General features: G+C 61.3%; 2 protein-coding genes across 38 annotated transcripts in view; one reads left to right on the top strand and one right to left on the bottom strand.

The window, feature by feature from the left end:
• TMC8 (transmembrane channel like 8) overlaps nt 1-7,252 on the bottom strand; it is a 13,826-nt gene extending 6,574 nt beyond the window's left edge. For 5 of the 10 annotated variants that reach the window (XR_002731523.2, XR_002731522.2, XM_023211677.2 and 2 more), the window contains exons 1-9: nt 7,108-7,252; nt 6,238-6,694; nt 5,947-6,095; nt 5,500-5,649; nt 5,139-5,221; nt 4,468-4,604; nt 3,997-4,240; nt 3,137-3,307; nt 2,693-2,832 (exon numbers count right to left, since the gene is read on the bottom strand). Coding sequence is in view for 8 of the 10 variants with exons in the window: in XM_023211677.2 (XP_023067445.1) it covers nt 2,693-2,832; nt 3,137-3,307; nt 3,997-4,240; nt 4,468-4,604; nt 5,139-5,221; nt 5,500-5,649; nt 5,947-6,095; nt 6,238-6,386 (1,223 nt within the window). In the remaining 2 variants the exon portion in view is untranslated. Of the gene's footprint in view, nt 1-2,692; nt 2,833-3,136; nt 3,308-3,996; nt 4,241-4,467; nt 4,605-5,138; nt 5,222-5,499; nt 5,650-5,946; nt 6,096-6,237; nt 6,695-7,107 lie in introns of those variants that run through there. The other 5 variants (XM_023211683.2, XM_023211679.3, XM_023211678.3 and 2 more) reach the window with 5 other exon arrangements.
• TMC6 (transmembrane channel like 6) overlaps nt 5,586-17,882 on the top strand; it is an 18,796-nt gene continuing 6,499 nt past the window's right edge. For 3 of the 28 annotated variants that reach the window (XR_003309731.2, XR_003309730.2, XM_026455894.2), the window contains exons 1-13: nt 9,118-9,347; nt 10,989-11,126; nt 11,252-11,379; nt 11,537-11,626; nt 12,016-12,174; nt 12,639-12,744; nt 12,913-13,009; nt 13,117-13,374; nt 13,714-13,904; nt 14,936-15,080; nt 15,940-16,095; nt 16,479-16,630; nt 16,810-16,989. Coding sequence is in view for 24 of the 28 variants with exons in the window: in XM_026455894.2 (XP_026311679.1) it covers nt 11,071-11,126; nt 11,252-11,379; nt 11,537-11,626; nt 12,016-12,174; nt 12,639-12,744; nt 12,913-13,009; nt 13,117-13,374; nt 13,714-13,904; nt 14,936-15,080; nt 15,940-16,095; nt 16,479-16,630; nt 16,810-16,989 (1,718 nt within the window). In the remaining 4 variants the exon portion in view is untranslated. Of the gene's footprint in view, nt 5,668-9,117; nt 9,348-9,793; nt 9,911-10,988; nt 11,127-11,251; nt 11,380-11,536; nt 11,627-12,015; nt 12,175-12,638; nt 12,745-12,912; nt 13,010-13,116; nt 13,375-13,713; nt 13,905-14,935; nt 15,081-15,939; nt 16,096-16,478; nt 16,631-16,809; nt 16,990-17,882 lie in introns of those variants that run through there. The other 25 variants (XR_003309729.2, XM_026455895.2, XM_026455893.1 and 22 more) reach the window with 24 other exon arrangements.

Raw genomic sequence — 17,882 nt, 5'->3', positions numbered from 1 at the left:
TTTTTTTTTTTTTTTTTTTTTTTTTTTGAGACGGAGTCTCACTCTGTCGCCCAGGCTGGAGTGCAGTGGCCGGATCTCAGCTCACTGCAAGCTCCGCCTCCCGGGTTTACGCCATTCTCCTGCCTCAGCCTCCCGACTGGCTGGGACTACAGGCGCCCGCCACCTCGCCCGGCTAGTTTTTTGTATTTTTTTTTAGTAGAGATGGGGTTTCACCGTGTTAGCCAGGACGGTCTCGATCTCCTGACCTCGTGATCCGCCCGTCTCGGCCTCCCAAAGTGTTGGGATTACAGGCGTGGGCCACCGCGCCCGGCCAAGGGTTCTGTTTTTAAATCAATTTGAGAAACACTGCACAGTCCAGCCACGTTCCCCCACACCCGGTGTGGAGAGGCACATGCAGCAAGCCCTGCGGTGGAGAAGCCTGTAGCCTTTTCAGACTCCTGACTGCAGGCGAGCTCCTTTCCTCTGCCGCCTGTGGACATTGGAGCCCGCTGACACGAGCTTGCATGTCATAAACACGTGCCACACGTACGTACTGCACAATGCATGACCAGAACAAATAGGTGCGATTGTCTAAATGAAACATCAGCGCAAGCACATGATCTGGTTTTGCCTTTTTTTTTTTTTTTTTGGAGATAGGGTCTCACTCCATTGCCTAGGCTGGCGTGCAGTGACGGGATCACAGCTCCCTGTAGCCTTGACCTCCTGGGCTTAAGTGATCCTCCCACCTCAGCTTCTCTAGTAGCTAGGATGGTGTGCCACCATGCCCAACTAATTTTTTTGTAGTTTTTGTAGAGACAGGCTCTTGCCATGTTGCCCAGGCTGATCTCAAACTCCTGTGATTCTCCCATCTTGGCCTTCCAAAGTGTTGACCTTACAGGCGTGAGTCACTGTGCCTGGCCATGTGTTATCTCTGAGGGAACATTCCCACTGCTGATACAGGGCTAGAGAGTGGCTGGGAACAGTGGTTCTCCTGTTGGGGGAGCTAGGGGTAGGTGAGAGCTTTTTTGTTTATTTGTGTTTTTTTTGAGATGAAGTCTTACTCTGTAGCCCAGGCTGGAGTATAGCAGCACCATCTCGTCTCACTGCAGCCTCTGCCTCCCAGGTTCAAGCAATTCTCCTGCCTCAGCCTCCCAAGTGGCTGGGATTACAGGTGCGCGCCACTGCACCCGGCTAATTTTTTGTATTTTCAGTAGAGATGGGGTTTCACCATGTTGGCCAGGCTGGTCTTGAACTCCCAACCTCAGGTAATCTGCCTGCCTCGGCCTCCTAAAGTGCTAGGACTATAGGCATGAGCCACTGCACCCAGCTGGTGAGAGCTTTTTAACTTAGTGACAGGGTCTCACTCTGTCACCAGGGCTGGAGTGCTGTAGTGGGATCACAGCTCACTGTGTCTTCAAACTCCTGGGCTCAAGCCATCCTACTGCCTCAGCCACCCAAGCAACTGGGACTACAGGCGTGCACCACAAAGGTCCGCTAACTTTTAAATTTTTTGTAGAGACGGGGTCTTGCTTTGTTGGCCAGGCTGGTCTTGAACTCCTGGGTTCAAACAATCCTCCCACCTCGGCTTCCCAAAGTGTTGGGATTATAGGCGTGAGCCACTGAGCTCAGTCCAAGGGCTTATCTTTAAAATCTCCACCTTGTTGAACACTTTGAATTTTTAGGTTTTTTTTTTGAGACAGGGTCACATTCTGTCACCCAGGCTAGAGTGCAGTGGTGCACTCTACTGCAATGTCTGCCTCCCAGGTTCAAGTGATTCTCCTGCCTCAGCCTCCTGAGTAGCTGGGATTACAGGTGTGAGCCACCACGCCTGGCTGATTTTTGTATTTTTAGTAGAGACAGGGTTTCATCATGTTGGCCAGGCTGGTCTCGAACTCCTGACCTCGGGTGATCCACCTGCCTCGGCCTCCCACAGTGTTGGGATTACAGGTGTGAACTACCACGCTGGACCTCAACAATAAAGTTTCAAAGCAAACCAAACACAGCTGACTTTGAGGAAGCAGAGGGAAAAACAGGGCAAGTGACGGGTGAGGGTGGTGGGAGGGAGAGAAGCCGGTGGGAGCTCAGGTGGGCTTTACAACAGAATTTCTGTGGCTGAGTGAAGGGTGGAGAAGTAGGGGGTCTAGACAGGGCCTAAGTACTAAGGCAGAAGGTGGCAGAGCCTGGGGGGGTGGTCCCAGCTGCTCCGGCGGGAGGATCGCTTGAGCCCAGGAGGTCGAGGGCTTGCTTTTGAACTTGCACCTGGTAGGCACGATGTGCTTGACTTTGGCTGGGCGCTTCACCCATGTGAACCTGTTTCCTCATCCCTCAGAGGAGGATGAGGATGGTCTGGACTTCATGGGTCATGTGAGGGTTGTCCAGGTAAGGGGAGTAAACCCTCGGGGTGTAGAAGCTCTGCATGTCCCGTGTTGCTGGTTTTTCTGTGTGCAAAGCCCATTCCCAACACCCCTGGCCACAGTCCCTTGCTGCACTGAATGGCCAGAGCTTGGTCCAGACTGGCGACTTCCTTCAGAGGTGGGGGACTGGAAAGCCTTAGACCTGGGGCGATGAGGTCGTGTGCTGTGAGGTGTCTACCTGCCTTCTCTTGGGCCACTAGTGAACAGGGAAGCCTCTCAGCTGGGGACCCCAGGTGCCAGGTGACAACCAAAACAGAGCAGCAGGATGCAGACTTGTCCCCACCAAGGGTGGTACTCACCAGATCAGCGTGAGGTTGACCTCCGTGTTGGGAGGGTAGTTCTCCAGCTGGACCAGGAATGTGAACAGCAGGGGACCCAGGAAGTTGACCAGGGCGATGACCCCAGGGGGCAGGTACTGGAGCAGCAGAAACAGGGACTCCTGCAGGAAAAGGCAGGTCAGGGGAGCCCGTGTGCTGGGGGGCCCCTGTCGGCTCTCTGCCCCCCATGGCCTCCTAAAGTGTAACTCTGGGGCAGGCCCAGAACAGGGAAGACTGTAAGCTATTCCCTTTGGCAGCCTGGCAGTTGGTGGGAATATCCAGTGGGAGCCCGCCTGTCCTGGCCGTGACCTGTGGCCATGACCGAGTGAACTTCTCTGAGCCTCAGTTTCCTCATCTGTAAAATGGGATCATCCCGTCTCCCCCCGCAATTCTGGCCAGGATTAAATGAATGCAGTTGCCTAGCACCTCCTTGTTGTCCTGTGAGTACTTGGTAGCCCAGAAGATGGCGCTGATGGCCCCAACCACCAGGAGCCCGATGAGTATGTTGACCCGCAGGTAGGAGAGCAGGTGGCAGGCCCTCTGGGCCTGGGTCTGCTGCTGCATCAGCTGGAAGCGACGGCCCTCCTCCAGCTCCACCTGCCAGGAAGCATGGGGACAGGGGCAGCTGCAGGCAGGGTGGGCGTGGGAGGAAAGGGTGCAGGAAACGCTCTCACATGCCGTCACAACCGTTCACACTCACATACACGGTCACGAACTCTCACACTGTCACGTTCCCAGAGACACTCCGATTCCCACATTCACAGGAGTGCTCACCATCGCCCATTCAGTCACATGTGCCCTCACACGCACACACATTCACAGGCTCTCTGTCACGCTCCCACAGCCTCCCACACATGCTCACACACACTGGGACAGTCGCACTTGCTTGCACACACCTGGAGCTCGTGGATCTCACACTCGCTCACACACACCTGCAGCTCATGGATCTCACGCACTCGCTCGCACACACACCTGCAGCTCGTGGATCTCATGCACTCGCTCGCACACACACCTGCAGCTCATAGAGCTCATGCACTCACATACACACACCTGCAGCTCGTGGATCTCACACTCGCTCGCACACACACCTGCAGCTCGTGGAGCTCACACTCGCTCACATACACCTGCAGCTCGTGGATCTCACGCACTCGCTCGCACACACACCTGCAGCTCGTGGAGCTCACGCACTCGCTCGCACACACACCTGCAGCTCATAGAGCTCACGCACTCGCGCACATACACACACCTGCAGCTCGTGGATCTCACACACTCGCTCGCGCACACACCTTGAACTCGTTGCTGATCTCATGCTTCTTGATGATGGCCGCTTCCTGCACCCGGATGCAGAAGTCCCAGGAAGAGAAGACCTTGGCGCTGAGAGGTGCCTGATAGCCCTGACCCAGCAAAGTCTTCTGTGGCAACCCCTTTACCATCCTGCGGGGCAGGAGACCACCGGCTGCTGGAGGAGGGGCACCTCTACCATCCAGCCTCAGCCTTGGCTCGGCTCTGGGCCTGTGGTGGGGAGGGCGCCTGCAGCCCCAGGTGCAGGTCCTGGTGAGTGAGGAGTCGGGGTAGGGGTAGGGGGGCAACGGCCCTGTTCCTAAGGTCTGCGGCCAGAGCCTGGGCTGAGGAAGCACCCAGGAGCCTGCTGTGCGGGGCCATGGGCGTTCCTGCCAATGGGAGAGTACCCTGCCAAGGAAAGGGGGATCAGGGAAGATTCCCCCGGGAAGGGTTGAAGGCACGGGCTTCCCTCTCACCGCCGCAGAGTCCCACAGAAGCAGAGGAGCAGGCAGGCCAGCGGGCTGAGGAGGTAGGCCAGGCGGATGCTGTACACCGAGCTGCTCTCAGGCCCCACTCGGTACGCACCATAGAAGAGATAGGTGTTGGTGAAGGCCTGGGGACAGCGACGAAGATACCCAGCCCGGGTGAGCGCCAGGCTCAGCTCAGGTGCTTTCCATATATGATCTCGCTAGCCCTCGTGCAATCCCCTCATCAGGTAGGGAGTGTCCCATCTTAGAGGCCCACAGAGGTTCAGCAACTTGCCCAAGGTCACAGGGCTTTGAGAAATAGAGCCAGGACTGGAACCCCGGAGCCCCCACTGGTAACCACTCAATGGCTTCCCAGGATGAGGGTGGGGAAGTGCTGCTCCCGGAGGCCGGGGCACTTTTCCCCTTTTGTCCCTGGCACCCCCTACACCAGCTGGGCTCTGAGGACCACGGGCAGGTGTCCATGAGTCTATGTTGGGCGTAGTGGCCTGAGCCTCTCTCTAACCCCACCACTGGCCAGGCCAGTCTGTCTAGGTAAGGCCATCCCCTGAGGAGCCGAAATGTCCCTGGAGGAGTAGAGGTCCTCTTAGACTTGTGGCCCCTGAAGCCAGTTCCCTGGGTCTCCCAGACTCTGGACCATAGCCAGGACAGACCTCACTCACCCTGCCAGTTAAAACATGCCAAAGTTGATTGTGGAACCTCAAAACGCCAGGCTGGGACTGGCGGCTGCCAGGGCACTGGAGGGCTGTTGAGGAGGAAGGAGGTCAATAGAGAGGGATCTCCAAGGCATAGGTGAGGTTCTGCGGCTACTGCTCCGTAACCCCCAACCCTGGGGAGGCCTGAGCAGGGGGCTGAGGATGTGCCAGAGGTGTGCCCCACACAAGGTGGGGTCAGGGAGAGAGAGCCCCGGGGCCGGCACGGCAGGACCACACCCAGGGTTGTCCCCACGCTCTGGGCCCTGGGCCAGCCCCTCATGGCGCAAGTGGGCACTGGAGCACTTCCCCTGGTGGGTCGCGCACTCACTCAAGTTGAGGGCGGGGCCTGGGTCAGGGGGGCGGAGCCAGGCCAGGGGCAGCAGCACGAAGCTCGTGGTGAGCAGCAGGCTCAGCAGGTTGAGTAGCAGCAGGAAGCGGAGGAAGGTGAAGTAGGCCCGGATTCCGGTGCCGAAGAGGCCTGCAGGGGGAGAGCAGGGTGGGTCAGGGAGGCTGGGGCCGGGCTGAGAATCCACGGGCGGACCCACCGGACGGGGTGGGTGCCCGCCCGGGCCCGGAGGTACTGCTGACAGTCACCTGGGGCGCTGCGGGGCTCGAGGTTTGCGGTGCCCGCGGGCGGAGGGGGTGGGAGGGGGAGGGACTGATTGGTCGGGGGACCCGGGCGAAGGCAGGTGGGATGATGCCACCGTCCTTTTTCCGATTTGGGCAGTGGGGCTCCAGAGAGGGCAAGGGGAGGCGCGATTCGCGCAGGTCCTACCCCCGATCTCGTAGAGCGCCGCCTCCCAGAGCCCAAGGCCCCGGGCCAGCCTCTGCGCTGCCTCCCGCAGGCGCCTTTCCACCGTCTGCCGCCGGCGCTGCCACCTCTGCCAGCGCAAGGTCTGCACCCCCGCGGGCTCCCGCAGCTGCCTGGACGGGGGTGGTGACAGGGGCGCCCCTGAGTCACCCGCCCTGCCCACCTGGGCCAGGCAGACGGGGTGTTCCCACCCCATCCGACGGGGCAGCCTCGCAGCACCCCCCACCCACCGTCCAGCGCCCGCGTGGCACCCACCAGATGAGGCGCTTGTCCATCATGGCATAGGGCAGCCCGCGCACGGGCGCCGCGGAGCAGCGCAGCCGCTCCATCTCTGCCTCCCACAGCTCCTCGGGCTCCGGCACCCCAGGGGCCCGCTCCGATGGCACCGATCGCGGCGGCAGCATCTCGGCAGGCGTGGGTGGAGGCTGGGGCGCCTGGCTGCCCGTGGAGGGGATATGAAGCTCCAGGTGGATGAGCCGCAAGGCCTTGTCCCTGGCCTCTGCGCACTCTGGGCTGGGGGCGGGTCCGTCCTTCCCTTCTGCGCCGGCGTCGGGGCCTGGGTTCCTGCAGCCCTGGAGTCCACTTGCCCGGGTCTGCCGCTTTGCCGCCGCCGGGGCTCAGAAATGAGAGAGAATCCTGCTGGGGTCGAATTCGGGCCCAGTCCCGCTCCAACTCTCAGAGGGGGACACAGCCACGGCCTCAGTCTCCCCATCTGTCAAGGGCATGGAAAGTCCAGGCCATCACAGGCAAAGCCAGGACCTGCTGCACCCCGCACCCATCTGTGTGCCCACCTTCACCCTGAGGAGAGACAATTCCTGCTCTTCTCCACATGCCACTTTGCCCTTCGGGAAGAGCCTGTGTCCCAAACCCCACAGTTCCTGGGACTTGGCATCTGCCACATCTGACTCTGGATGGCCGGGGACCCCCTTCTGTCTTCCTTCTAGTGGTCCAGGCTCCAGGCCCAGGTCTGCCCAGATACCCCGCGAACCCCCAGTGAGGACCTGTGGCTACAGCCCCAGCCCTGGGGACGGGAGCAGGGACCCACTGCTGCCCTTGTAGGGCTCTAGCTGGCCCTCCACAGCCCCTCACCCTCTGCATTCTCCCTCCACTTAACATCCAGCTCACCTGGGGACCTAGGGACCGAGTCCCTGGAGAAGTCCCCTTCTCAGACGACTCCTGACAAGCCAGGCAGGGCAGTGAGGGAGCCCACAGGAGGGGTCACGTGACAGGAACCCCAGCTTCCCTCTCCACTACCTCCCTCCTCCCCTCCCACCCCATGGTTCCCTCTGCTCTAAACTGAGGCCCAGCAGGCACTTCCTGTGGGCCCCTGAGATGCAGAGGTGAAGGTAACAGGCGTAGGCCACTTAGCCTCCCCGGGAGCTCTGTGCACGCTGGGCTGCAGGTGGCCCGCCCTTCCTCTCTGAACAGGAGTCGGGGCCTGGTCTCTTGCAGCCCTAGGGTCCACCGTCCCGGTCTGCCCCCTGGCTGCCTCCAGGGATGCCCAGCCTGTGACTGAGGCCCTCTCCGTTCAACCCCTTCCAGCCTGGAGAGGCAGGACCTGACCTCGAGGCCCGAGTTGGGAGCCTGACATGGGTGGGGATACGGACGGCGGGGTGCAGGGGCCAAACTCTTTATCTGCCTGCCACAGAGCCCCTGGAGGTTGTGATAATGACAGGATGCTTGGCTTCCCTGAACCTGGCTGCTGGGTTTCCAGATACTCTTGGTGTTACTGCTGGACTTCCCCCTGTCATTGGCGCTATCATCTGCCAAGGCCCAGGCCTAGCACCTGGCCCATAGTTAGTGCTCAGGAATTGGCTCCATTCATGCTCTCCCAGGCTAGATGTTTAAGACATAGTTTTGCCAATTCCCTGTCCTCGGGCCCCTGGGAGGCCCGCAGCCCTTCCTCTCTGCTCCCTCTCCACCTGCTATAGGGCCCAGTCACCTCAGGTTGAATGTTTATAGCTTTTTCTGCCTCTCTGCCCACCTCCTTCCTGGTTTCCAGACTCCTTTCTGTGTGTCAGGCCCAAGCTGTGCACTGGTGCTGGGCACACAGTGGGCTGGGGTAGGAGGGGGCACAGAACCACAAATGTACATGTCAATAGGAAGTGGCAGGTGCTCCACCAGGGTTCAATCTGGGGAGGCTCCCCAGAGGAGGTGGCATTTATGCAAATTCAGTGTGGGTATGCAGAGAGGGGGAAGCAGTGGGAGGAGAGGCGGGGCTGGGTCTTCATGCTAGGGTGCCACTTGCCAAGAACCAGCTAGGGGTAGCCATCTGAGGACCACACTGGCAGCTGCAAAAGGTCCCAAGCTTGGCCCCTGCCTGGTCCTCACTTTTGCCTGCCTGCTCTCACCTGCAGCAGTGCCCTGTCCTGCCCTCCTGGGCTCCAGCTCACATTCACCCTGCCTGCTTCATGGCCTCTCCCCACCAGGAATGACCCTCCCTTCCAAATGGGGTTGGGGGTGCCATCTCAAAGCCAGTTTCCTCCATGGAATTCCCAGGTGGACCACCAAGTTTCCTGCTTTGACTGGGGGCACCCAGATTAACCTCTCACAGCCTCAGTTTCCTCATCTGTGAAATGGGAGAATATCAGTGCATACCTTCCTGGCTCATGGGAAATAACAGAAAACAGGGCAATGGGTACAGCACCTGGGGACAGTCACGTATGTGTCAGCGTGTCCTCCTTTTCATCCCCTCCTCTCCACACAGCACACAGGAAGTGAGCCAGAACTCTTGCTAGATAAACAATGAACCCTGCGCAGGTGTCAGTAGGGGCGGATAACCAGGCTCCCCAGCGGAGGTCGGGGAGAGTCAGCAGGAGGCTTGCGGTGGGAGGGTTGCCTAATCTGGCGTGAGAGACTCTGTTGCTGGGGCTTTCAGCAGCATCTTACTTGGACAATCCCCAACCATGGGAAGCAGGTGGGTCTGGAAGTACTGCCCCTTTTTGGAACTTGGGGAAACTGAGCCTCACAAAAATTGGGTACTTCAACCAGGGACTGGAATGAATCCAGACACTCGCCCGCCGTGGCCCAGCTCAGACCTCAGGAGGAGGGGTCGGAAGTTGGCAGCAGAGGAAGGCACAGTCACCGCGGGGCGCCCGGTGAGGGGGGGGGGGGGAGCAGGGACGCCGCGGGCGGGGCCGGGTCACGTGATAACCAAGGCCCGCCCCCCCACCCCCCGACGTGGGCCGGGAGGTGCGGCTATCCCCAGGCCCCGCCAGAGCTGCGACTGGCCCAGTCGCCCCCTGGGGGCCCTTTGCCACTCCCTCGGGAAGGAGAGCCCAGCCGAGCCCTTAGTTCCCGGCGGCCCTTGCGGGGCACAGGTGAGCCCTGGCTGCGCGCAGCCCCTCCTCCCCGGCGTCTCCCAGGTGAGCAGCCGCGATTCCGGTCCCGGGTCCTGCCAGCCCCGGCTGCTTCTCATGCGGGAACAGCGGAACGCCCCCCTGAATTTCTTTCGGTCTCTAAGGCCACTTGGTAGCCGAGTTCACTCTCCCGGTGCTCCTGGAGCTCCCAGGGCTTGACTCTCCGGCTCGGACAGAGCTGGGAGCTGCAGGAGCGCGGAGAACAGAGTGGGGGGGCCAAATCTGCAGCCCCCACCCAGATCCCCCAGCCGAGCTCCGGGGCACTGGGAGGGGAGGGGCAGGGAGGCCGGCTGGGCGGGTTCAGTGGCCCCCGAGTTGCAGCCGCCCTGGGCTCCGGGGCCAGGTTGCGGTTCTCACTGGGTAGCGGCTGCTCCCGGGGGGCTCGCTGCCGGATGGGGTGGGGGTTCCTGGAAATGGGCGCCACCCAGCCCTCCCCACCTGGCTCAGGGCTCAGGAATGGTGCGCCCGGAAACTCCGCTGGACTTGCCCCGGCCTCGGGGCGGGGCGCTGGGGTGCCGGGTCCCCTGAGCTTAGAAAGGCCTGTCTGGAGGAAGGGATTCCAGCTGTAGGTACTGGATGGGGCGTCCTTAAGCCCCTCCTTGGGCAGCTGTCCCGTGTTAGGCTGGGTGGGGGGCTGCCTGGAACCCAGCTCTGTACTGGTTTTCCCACCTCTTTGCTCCTGCTGGAGGGACGGGGTGGTGTGGGGCCTGCACCCAAAGATGGCACCCTGGACACTGAGGGAGGGCACCGTCTGGCCCTGTGACTGGCACCCCTGCAAGGAGTTGCTCTGTCGGGGCACCCGAGCTTTGCCTGTCCGAGGAATCGCCCTTCAACTCGGCCGACTTTGAGCCCTGAGTTCCTGAGAGTGAGGGCAAGAGCAGCCCAGGGCAGAGGCGGGCAGGACTCGCTGGTGGCTGGGAGCTGAGTCCTGGCTCCACTCCCATAGGGTGAATAGGCCCTGAGCCCAGGGCCCCAGGCAAGGCTGCTCTGGTTACAGTTGTGCTGGGTGACGGCAGAGCCAGGACAAAGGAGGCCTGTTGAGGTCCTGGCCGCTCTGGGATGATGGAATGCAGGGGAGTGGGTCTTCTGAGAACATGAGGACCTTGGCGCCCTGATGGGGGTGGCATGGAGTGACCGCTGTGTGTGGCGGAAGAGCCTCCTGTGCTGCTTCCGCCTGGGGCTGGGGACGGTGAGGGCTCCAGCAGCTAATTTCCTCTAGAGGAAGTGCTTTGGGGTCATAGGGCAGACGCAGAGACGGCCTCCAGCCTGCCCTGAGCTTTCTCTCCAAAAAGGAGGTGTCTCTGTGCCAGAACCCTGGGAATGGAGGTCCTGAAAGGGGCTGTGTCTACAGGCACCCCACCTCTTCCCCATTTCCCAGGGACTGGCGACATTGAGGAAACAGATGGGGAACTGCAGACCCCACACCCTTCCTTCCTCTCCTCTTTCCAGACACTGGAGGGCCCCCCATTCCATTCTGGCATGAGGCTTATTTGGTGCCTGGCCACGTGTTTACCTGGGGTGGTAGGGGGGCAAACAGGACTGCCTGGGCTGTGAGTGGCACCTCCTGTGGTCCCCCCGGGAATGGCCGGGGTGGACGCCCACCAGGCATTGAAGGCCAGCCCTGGCTCTCTGCCCCTGTCTCATCAGATGGGCAGCAGGAGGCTCCGGAGGTGGCACCCAGGTTCTGAGCTGCCCTAGGTCTGCAGACTAGTGGGCTTCGGCCAGAGACATGGCCCAGCCGCTGGCCTTCGTCCTCGATGTCCCTGAGACCCCGGGGGACCAGGGGTAAGTGCTCTGGGGCTGGGGGCTGGAGGCTGGAATGTTCCACCCCTCACAGAGAGCTCACCTGAGCAGGGGCCGCTGGAAGGAGAGAGGCGGCCGTAGCCTGACCGCCCCCCCAACCCCCTCAGCAGCCAGGATCCCAGCCCCTACGATGAAAGCGAAGTACACGATTCCTTCCACCAGCTCATCCAAGAACAGAGCCAGTGGGTGGCCCAGGAGGGGCTGGAGCTGCAGCAGAGAGAGCAGGAGGCCCCAGGTAAGCCCAGGCTTGGATGCTGGGCAGTGCGGACCAATACTTGGGTGCCCCAGCCCCTCAGGACGGGTGTCCCAGCTCTGCAGGCCTGGGATGGGGTGGGAGATACAGTGGCCAACGGCATCTCCAGGACCCCTGGCGAGTCTTTCTTGCTTTGTAGGGAGTGGCCAGCAGACGCTCCCGCGGCCCGAGGGCACCCAGAGCACGGCCACACTCCGCATCCTGGCCAGCATGCCCAGCCGCACCATTGGTGAGTGGGACCCTTGGCCCCGCCCCGAGTTGACCCCAGCCCCTGGGGCTGGGCTGGGCTGGGCTTCCCGCCGGGCATCTCCCTGGGTAGCGGCTGCTCCCATAGCTCAGAGCCAGGCCCAGGGCGGGCTCCTAGCCCACCCCATCTGTCGCTTGGAGGCCCAGCACAGCCCCATGTGGCCCTCTTTGGGTTCTAAAAATGACTCCAGAGTCGTCACGGGGTAAAAATAGGCTTTCGGAACGCAGTGGTGCCCGAAGTCTTTGTTGAAAGGATTTTCCTGGGTCCTGGGAAGGGGTGAGGGACGGGGAGGCCTGTGGTGAGCCCTTCCTGAAGGGAGGGAGGCCTGGCCTGGCCTTGCCCGGCCTGGCCCTGCCCAGCTGCCTCCGTAGGCCGCAGCCGAGGCGCCATAATCTCCCAGTACTACAGCCGCACAGTGCAGCTTCGGCGCAGGAGCAGCCGGCCCCTGCTCGGGAACTTTGTCCTCTCCGCCCGGCCCAGCCTCCGCCTGTACGACTTGGAGCTGGACCCCACAGCCCGGGAGGAGGAGGGTGAGTGGGCATCGGAGCCCCAGTCCCAGGTGGACACCGGCCTGAAGTGGGGTGCAGGAGGCCAGCCTGGCCGGGGCGGGGGCTGGGGTGCTGCAGAGCCAGAGGCCCCTCTCCTATCCCTTAGCAGCTTCCTGAAGGCTCCCCCGTCCCTCTGCAGGGACCCGCAGGGACAGGGAAGTGGGGGTCTTACCTCACAAGCGTCTTGGAGTGCTGGGCAGGTTGTGGCCCTGGGCCCCGAGTCAGGGACTGTGTAGGGGAAACAGGCCTCTCTGCGCTGTGAGCTTCCTGCTTGTCGCAGCGGCTGACTGAAGCAAACACATGGATTGGTGATTCAAGCTCAAATAAGGGCACCAAGGTGTCTTGGGACGGTGCCACAGGGACGCACAGGCCTGTCCAGGGTTCTGGCTGCAGGCGGCAGGGAGGGGCACTTGAGGATGGGCAGGACCTGCCTCTCCCTCTCACAGAGAAGCAGAGCCTCCTGGTGAAGGAGCTCCAGAGCCTGGCGGTGGCACAGCGGGACCACATGCTTCGAGGGATGCCCTTAAGCCTGGCTGAGAAACGCAGCCTGCGGTGAGCAGTCCAGACCCTGACCCCCCCTGCTTCTGCACCCCCAGACCCACTTTCTCAGCTGGGCTGTGTGGTGGGGGAGAAGGGGCTAAGCCGGTGGGTGACTGGTCTCTAGGAAGGAGAGTCAGGCCTCTCACTGGTCCAGGCACTTATGGCTGCCTCTGTCCCCAGAGAGAAGAGCAGGACCCCGACGGGGAGGTGGAGAGGCCAGCGGGGCAGTGGCGGGGTCTGCTCCTGCTGTGGCCGGCTCAGATATGCCTGCGTGCTGGTAGGGGCCCCTGGTCTGCCCTGGGGCTGGGGCGGCTGGGCAGGGCTGGGGTGGCCTCGGTGCCTGCAACGGCCTCACCCTCATGGCCTCTTTGCCTGTGCCTGCAGGCCTTGCACAGCCTGGGGCTGGTGCTGCTCTCCGGCCTGCAGGCCCTGACGCCATGGCGCTATGCCCTGAAGCGCATCGGGGGCCAGTTCGGCTCCAGCGTGCTCTCCTACTTCCTCTTCCTCAAAACCCTGCTGGCTTTCAACGCTGTCCTGCTGCTGCTGCTGGTGGCCTTCATCATGGGCCCGCAGGTCGCCTTCCCGCCCACCCTGCCGGGCCCTGCCCCCGTCTGCACAGGCCTGGAGCTCCTCACAGGCGCGGTGAGGACGCCCTAGGACCGGGGTACAGGGGGTGCCTGTCTTTTGCTGGCCTGGTACTGTGTCCCCTTCTTGTCCCAGCTTCCCTGGGTCCCCAACCCTTGGCCCGCTGTGACTCCGGGTGGCCACAGCCAGCTCCCGCCTCCCCTCAATGCCCCTTGATGCCCATCGTGCTGGGGTTCCCATGGGGCTGGGAGGCCCAAGATTGCTGTGGCCGTGGGCCCTCCCTGTTTCCCTCCCGGCCCCTGCCTGGCCGCCTCCTGCTCTGCCTCTGTGGCTGTCAGGCCTGAGGGTGCGGTGTGGCGTGGGGAGAACCCTGACTCACTGGATCTCCCTTGGCAGGGCTGCTTCACCCACACTGTCATGTTCTACGGCCACTACAGTAACGCCACGCTGAACCAGCCGTGTGGCAGCCCCCTGGACGGCAGCCAGTGCACACCCAGGGCGGGCGGCCTGCCCTACAACATGCCCCTGGCCTACCTCTACACTGTGGGTGCAGGCTTCTTTATCACCTGCATCACCCTGGTGTACAGGTAATGTCTCCATCTCACGACCTAGGCTCCGAGCTCCACTCATGCATCCATTCATCCTTTTGCCTGTTCATTGATTCTTCCCTCTTTCCTTTCTTCCTTCTATCCATCTACCTGTCTGCTTTCATCTACTCACCTATCCAACTATCTACCCATCCACCCATTCATCCATTCACCCACCTATCCACCCATTCACCCACCTATCCATTCATTCACACATTCACCCATCCATCCACCCACCCACCCATCCATCCACCCACCCATTCACCCACTCAGTTCACCCACCCATCCACCCATTCATCCACCCACCCATCCACCTACCCATCCACCCATTCATCCAGCTACTCACCTATCCACCCACTCAATTTACCCACCTATCCCCCCATTCATCTGCCCACCCATTCATCCACCCATCTACCCACACATTTATTCGCCCACCCACCCACCCACGCATCTACGTATTGCACAAACATTCTCTGTGCTCAGCTCAGGGCAGGATGGTAAATGTCCTAGCGGGGCTTGCTGCCTTTGGGAGAAGATGAACCACTGAATGGGCTGGGACAATCCAGGAGGCTTAGCGGTGTTTCCCCGTGTTATGGGAGCACTGGGGAAGGAGTCAGGCTGCTTCCCAGGGGAGGCGGTACTTGTCCTGAGAGGGGAAGGTTAGATAAGAGTGGGGACGCATAAGGAAGCAGGGAAGATGTTTTGGTCATTGGGACCAGCAGTGCAAAGGCCCTGAGGTGAGCCCAGCATCTTCTGGTCCGTGTCTCGCTGGGAGGCCACCAGCCAAGTCAGTGGTGAATGCAGCCCTGCCCCCTCTTCTAGGCAGATGTGGCTGGTGGGTGCTATGTTGGATGAGGCTGGTGTAGAGGGCTGGTGGCAGGGCAGGGGCATGGCAGGAGGCCCAGCCAGGCCCCAAATGGCTCCTGAGTGGGTGGTGGGGTTTGGCTGCCAAGAGCATCCTGTCTGCCTTCTCCCCTTGGCCTCTGCCCCTCAGCTTGTTGGCTGCCATGTCTGTGTCTGCTTCTCCCCAGCATGGCTCACTCTTTCGGGGAGAGCTACCGGGTGGGCAGCACCTCTGGCATCCACGCTATCACCGTCTTCTGCTCCTGGGACTACAAGGTGACGCAGAAGCGGGCCTCCCGCCTCCAGCAGGACAACATTCGCACCCGGCTGAAGGTGAGTGGCCCTGGAGCACCAAGCTCACCTGCCCAGTGCCCTGCAGGCCTGGCCCAGGGTCCACTTAGGACCATGTAGCCAGAACCGTGGTCTAGAGGGAGGGCCATCTGTCCGTGAGCTGAACTCGAGGCGCTGGGCAGGCGTGGTCTTCTGTTTGCGGTGACGGGGCAGACCCTGAGTTTTTCGCCGGTACACACCCGTCAGTTAGGGGCCGCCTCTGTTGTCTGCTAGCAGCTACTAGCACCATGGCCCAGTGAGCACCCGGGAGCCTGCCCTGAGGCCTCAGGCCCCAGCTGACACATGCTCCCTGGCTGGCGTTAGCTTGGTGGCCACAGAAGCCCAGTGGGTGAGGACTCATTTTTTCTGTGGCTCAGTGAGAAGACTGAGGCATAAAGGCCAAGGCCCTTGCAGAGGTTGCGGGGCCAGGAGGCTGCAGAGCTGGGCCTCATGGAACATTCTCTGCCTTTCTGGGGTTCTGTGCTTCAAGGAACTCAGAGCTGTGACCTGTCATGAGCCATTTTCTGGTCACTGGGGCCACCCACAGCCATAGGGAACAGGAAAGGACCCCTAAGCCAGGCCCCAGCCCCAGCGGGCAGGGCTGGGGAGGCAGCTGGAGAGGGGTGGAGGCAGGCCTCGGAAGTGAATGCGGCCCAGGCACAGGGGCCTCTCGGCAGGGGACTGGGTCCTCTGTCTGGAGGGAGGGCCCTCAGCAGATGGAAAGGCCGGTGGGGCATGGGGGACTGACCCTCTGTCCTGGTTCAAGCCTCCTGGTGTGTCTCATGTGTGTTGTGTGCCTTGTGCTGTATCGGCACGTGTCCGTGCTCTGGTGTGGGTGACGGGGACATGGTGCCGCCCGCAGGAGCTGCTGGCTGAGTGGCAGCTGCGGCAGAGCCCCAGGAGCGTGTGCGGGAGGCTGCGGCAGGCGGCTGCGCTGGGGCTTGCATGGCTGCTGTGTCTGGGGACTGCACTGGGCTGCGCTGTGGCCGTCCACGTCTTCTCAGAGTTCTTGATCCAGGTGCGGGGATGGGGGGAGCCTGGCTCTTGCTTGGAACGTCTCCCCAGCGACTCTGGGTACCGACCCCCGGGGAGGCAGCCTTGGATGCCATGCCCAGCCAGCCCAGGGTGCCATGTACGCTGCGCCCTGTGCTGGGGCTCCCTCCCAGCCCCACTTCTCGCCCCTTTTCCTCTCTCACGGCTTTTTTTTTTTTTTTTCGGTTTCTGGTTTCTTTTCCACTACCCGTGCCCCTCCCTGCTTCCTGTGTGGTTTGAACTTGGGGCCTGGGGAGGGCCAGGTCTTGGAGGAGGGAGGTGCTGCCTGCCAGTTCTGTCCCGGGCCCCTCCCTGTAGCTGCCCCCTCCCACCACGAACGCGCGGCTTCCGTGACACCAATCCCTGCAGAGTCCGGAGGCTGCTGGCCAGGAGGCTGCGCTGCTGGTCCTGCCCCTGGTGGTTGGCCTTCTCAACCTGGGGGCCCCCTACCTGTGCCGTGTTCTGGCCGCCCTGGAGCCGCATGACTCCCCGGTGCTGGAGGTGTACGTGGCCATCTGCAGGTGTGTGGCCGCACGTGAAAACGTCATTTGGTGCTGGAGCTGATGCTGGTTGTGTAGCTCTGGGTGTATCCAAGCCTACTTATGAAGAGGCCAGTGTGGCCGAGCCCCTGGTGGGGGCCCTGGAGTGCATCTTCTGTCCCCTCACCCGCCCCTCAGCCTCTGCACCCTGCCCTCTGCAGGAACCTCATCCTCAAGCTGGCCATCCTGGGGACATTGTGCTACCACTGGCTGGGCCGCAGGGTGGCTGTCCTGCAGGGCCAGTGCTGGGAGGACTTTGTGGGCCAGGAGCTGTACCGGTTCCTGGTGATGGACTTCGTCCTCATGCTTCTGGACACGCTTTTTGGGGAGCTGGTGTGGAGGTGAGGAGGCCCTGGGTGGGCTGGGTGGGGAGCGTTCTCCCCTTAGTGGCCGGTACGCGTGGCTGGGAGGTTCTCAGGCCTGAACCTTTCACATCAGGGCCCTGTGTCCCCACCCTTCAGAGCAAGACTCTGGAAATAGAACCGAACTCATGTTTACATTGGAAAGGAAAACAGGTTTCAAAGGGACAGGTATGGCCAGGCGCGGTGGCTCACGCCTGTAATCCCAGCACTTTTGGGAGGCTGAGGCGGGTGGATCACCTGAGGTCAGGAGTTTGAGACCAGCCTGGCCAACATGGTAAAAGCCTGTCTCTACTAAAAATACGAAAATTAGCTGGGTGTAGGGGCGCACACCAGTAGTCGCAGCTACTCGGGAGGCTGAGGCATGAGAATCGCTTGAAACCGGGAAGTGGAGGTTGTAGTGAGCTGAGATTGCGCCTCTGCACTCCAGCCTGGGCGACAGAGCAAGACTGTGTCACAACAACAACAACAAAAAAGCGACATGTGTATCGCACAACCTCAGTCTAGGATATAAATGAAAACCAGGCAGCAGCGAATGGACAGCGGAGGAACATTTAAAAACTGTTCCAGGTATTCCGCTGCAGGTTCTGGCACTTCAGCTGATTTTTCCTCTTGGTGTTTTCTTCGAGAATATGTGAATTTAACAATAATAATAAGATTAAAAAAATCAGCAGGAGAGCTGGTGCAGTGACTCACGCCTGTAATGCCAGCACTTCGGGAGGCTGAGGTGGGAGGATCACTTAAGCCCAGGAGTTTGGGACCAGCCTGGGCAACAGAGTGAGACCTCGTCTCTAAAAAATAAAAATAAACGCTGGGCGCCGTGGCTCAAGCCTGTAATCCTAGCACTTTGGGAGGCCGAGATGGGCGGATCACGA

This window comes from Piliocolobus tephrosceles, chromosome 16 (assembly GCF_002776525.5).
Source record: "Piliocolobus tephrosceles isolate RC106 chromosome 16, ASM277652v3, whole genome shotgun sequence".
NCBI lineage: Eukaryota > Metazoa > Chordata > Mammalia > Primates > Cercopithecidae > Piliocolobus > Piliocolobus tephrosceles.
This window is presented reverse-complemented; position numbering and strand designations above follow the sequence as displayed.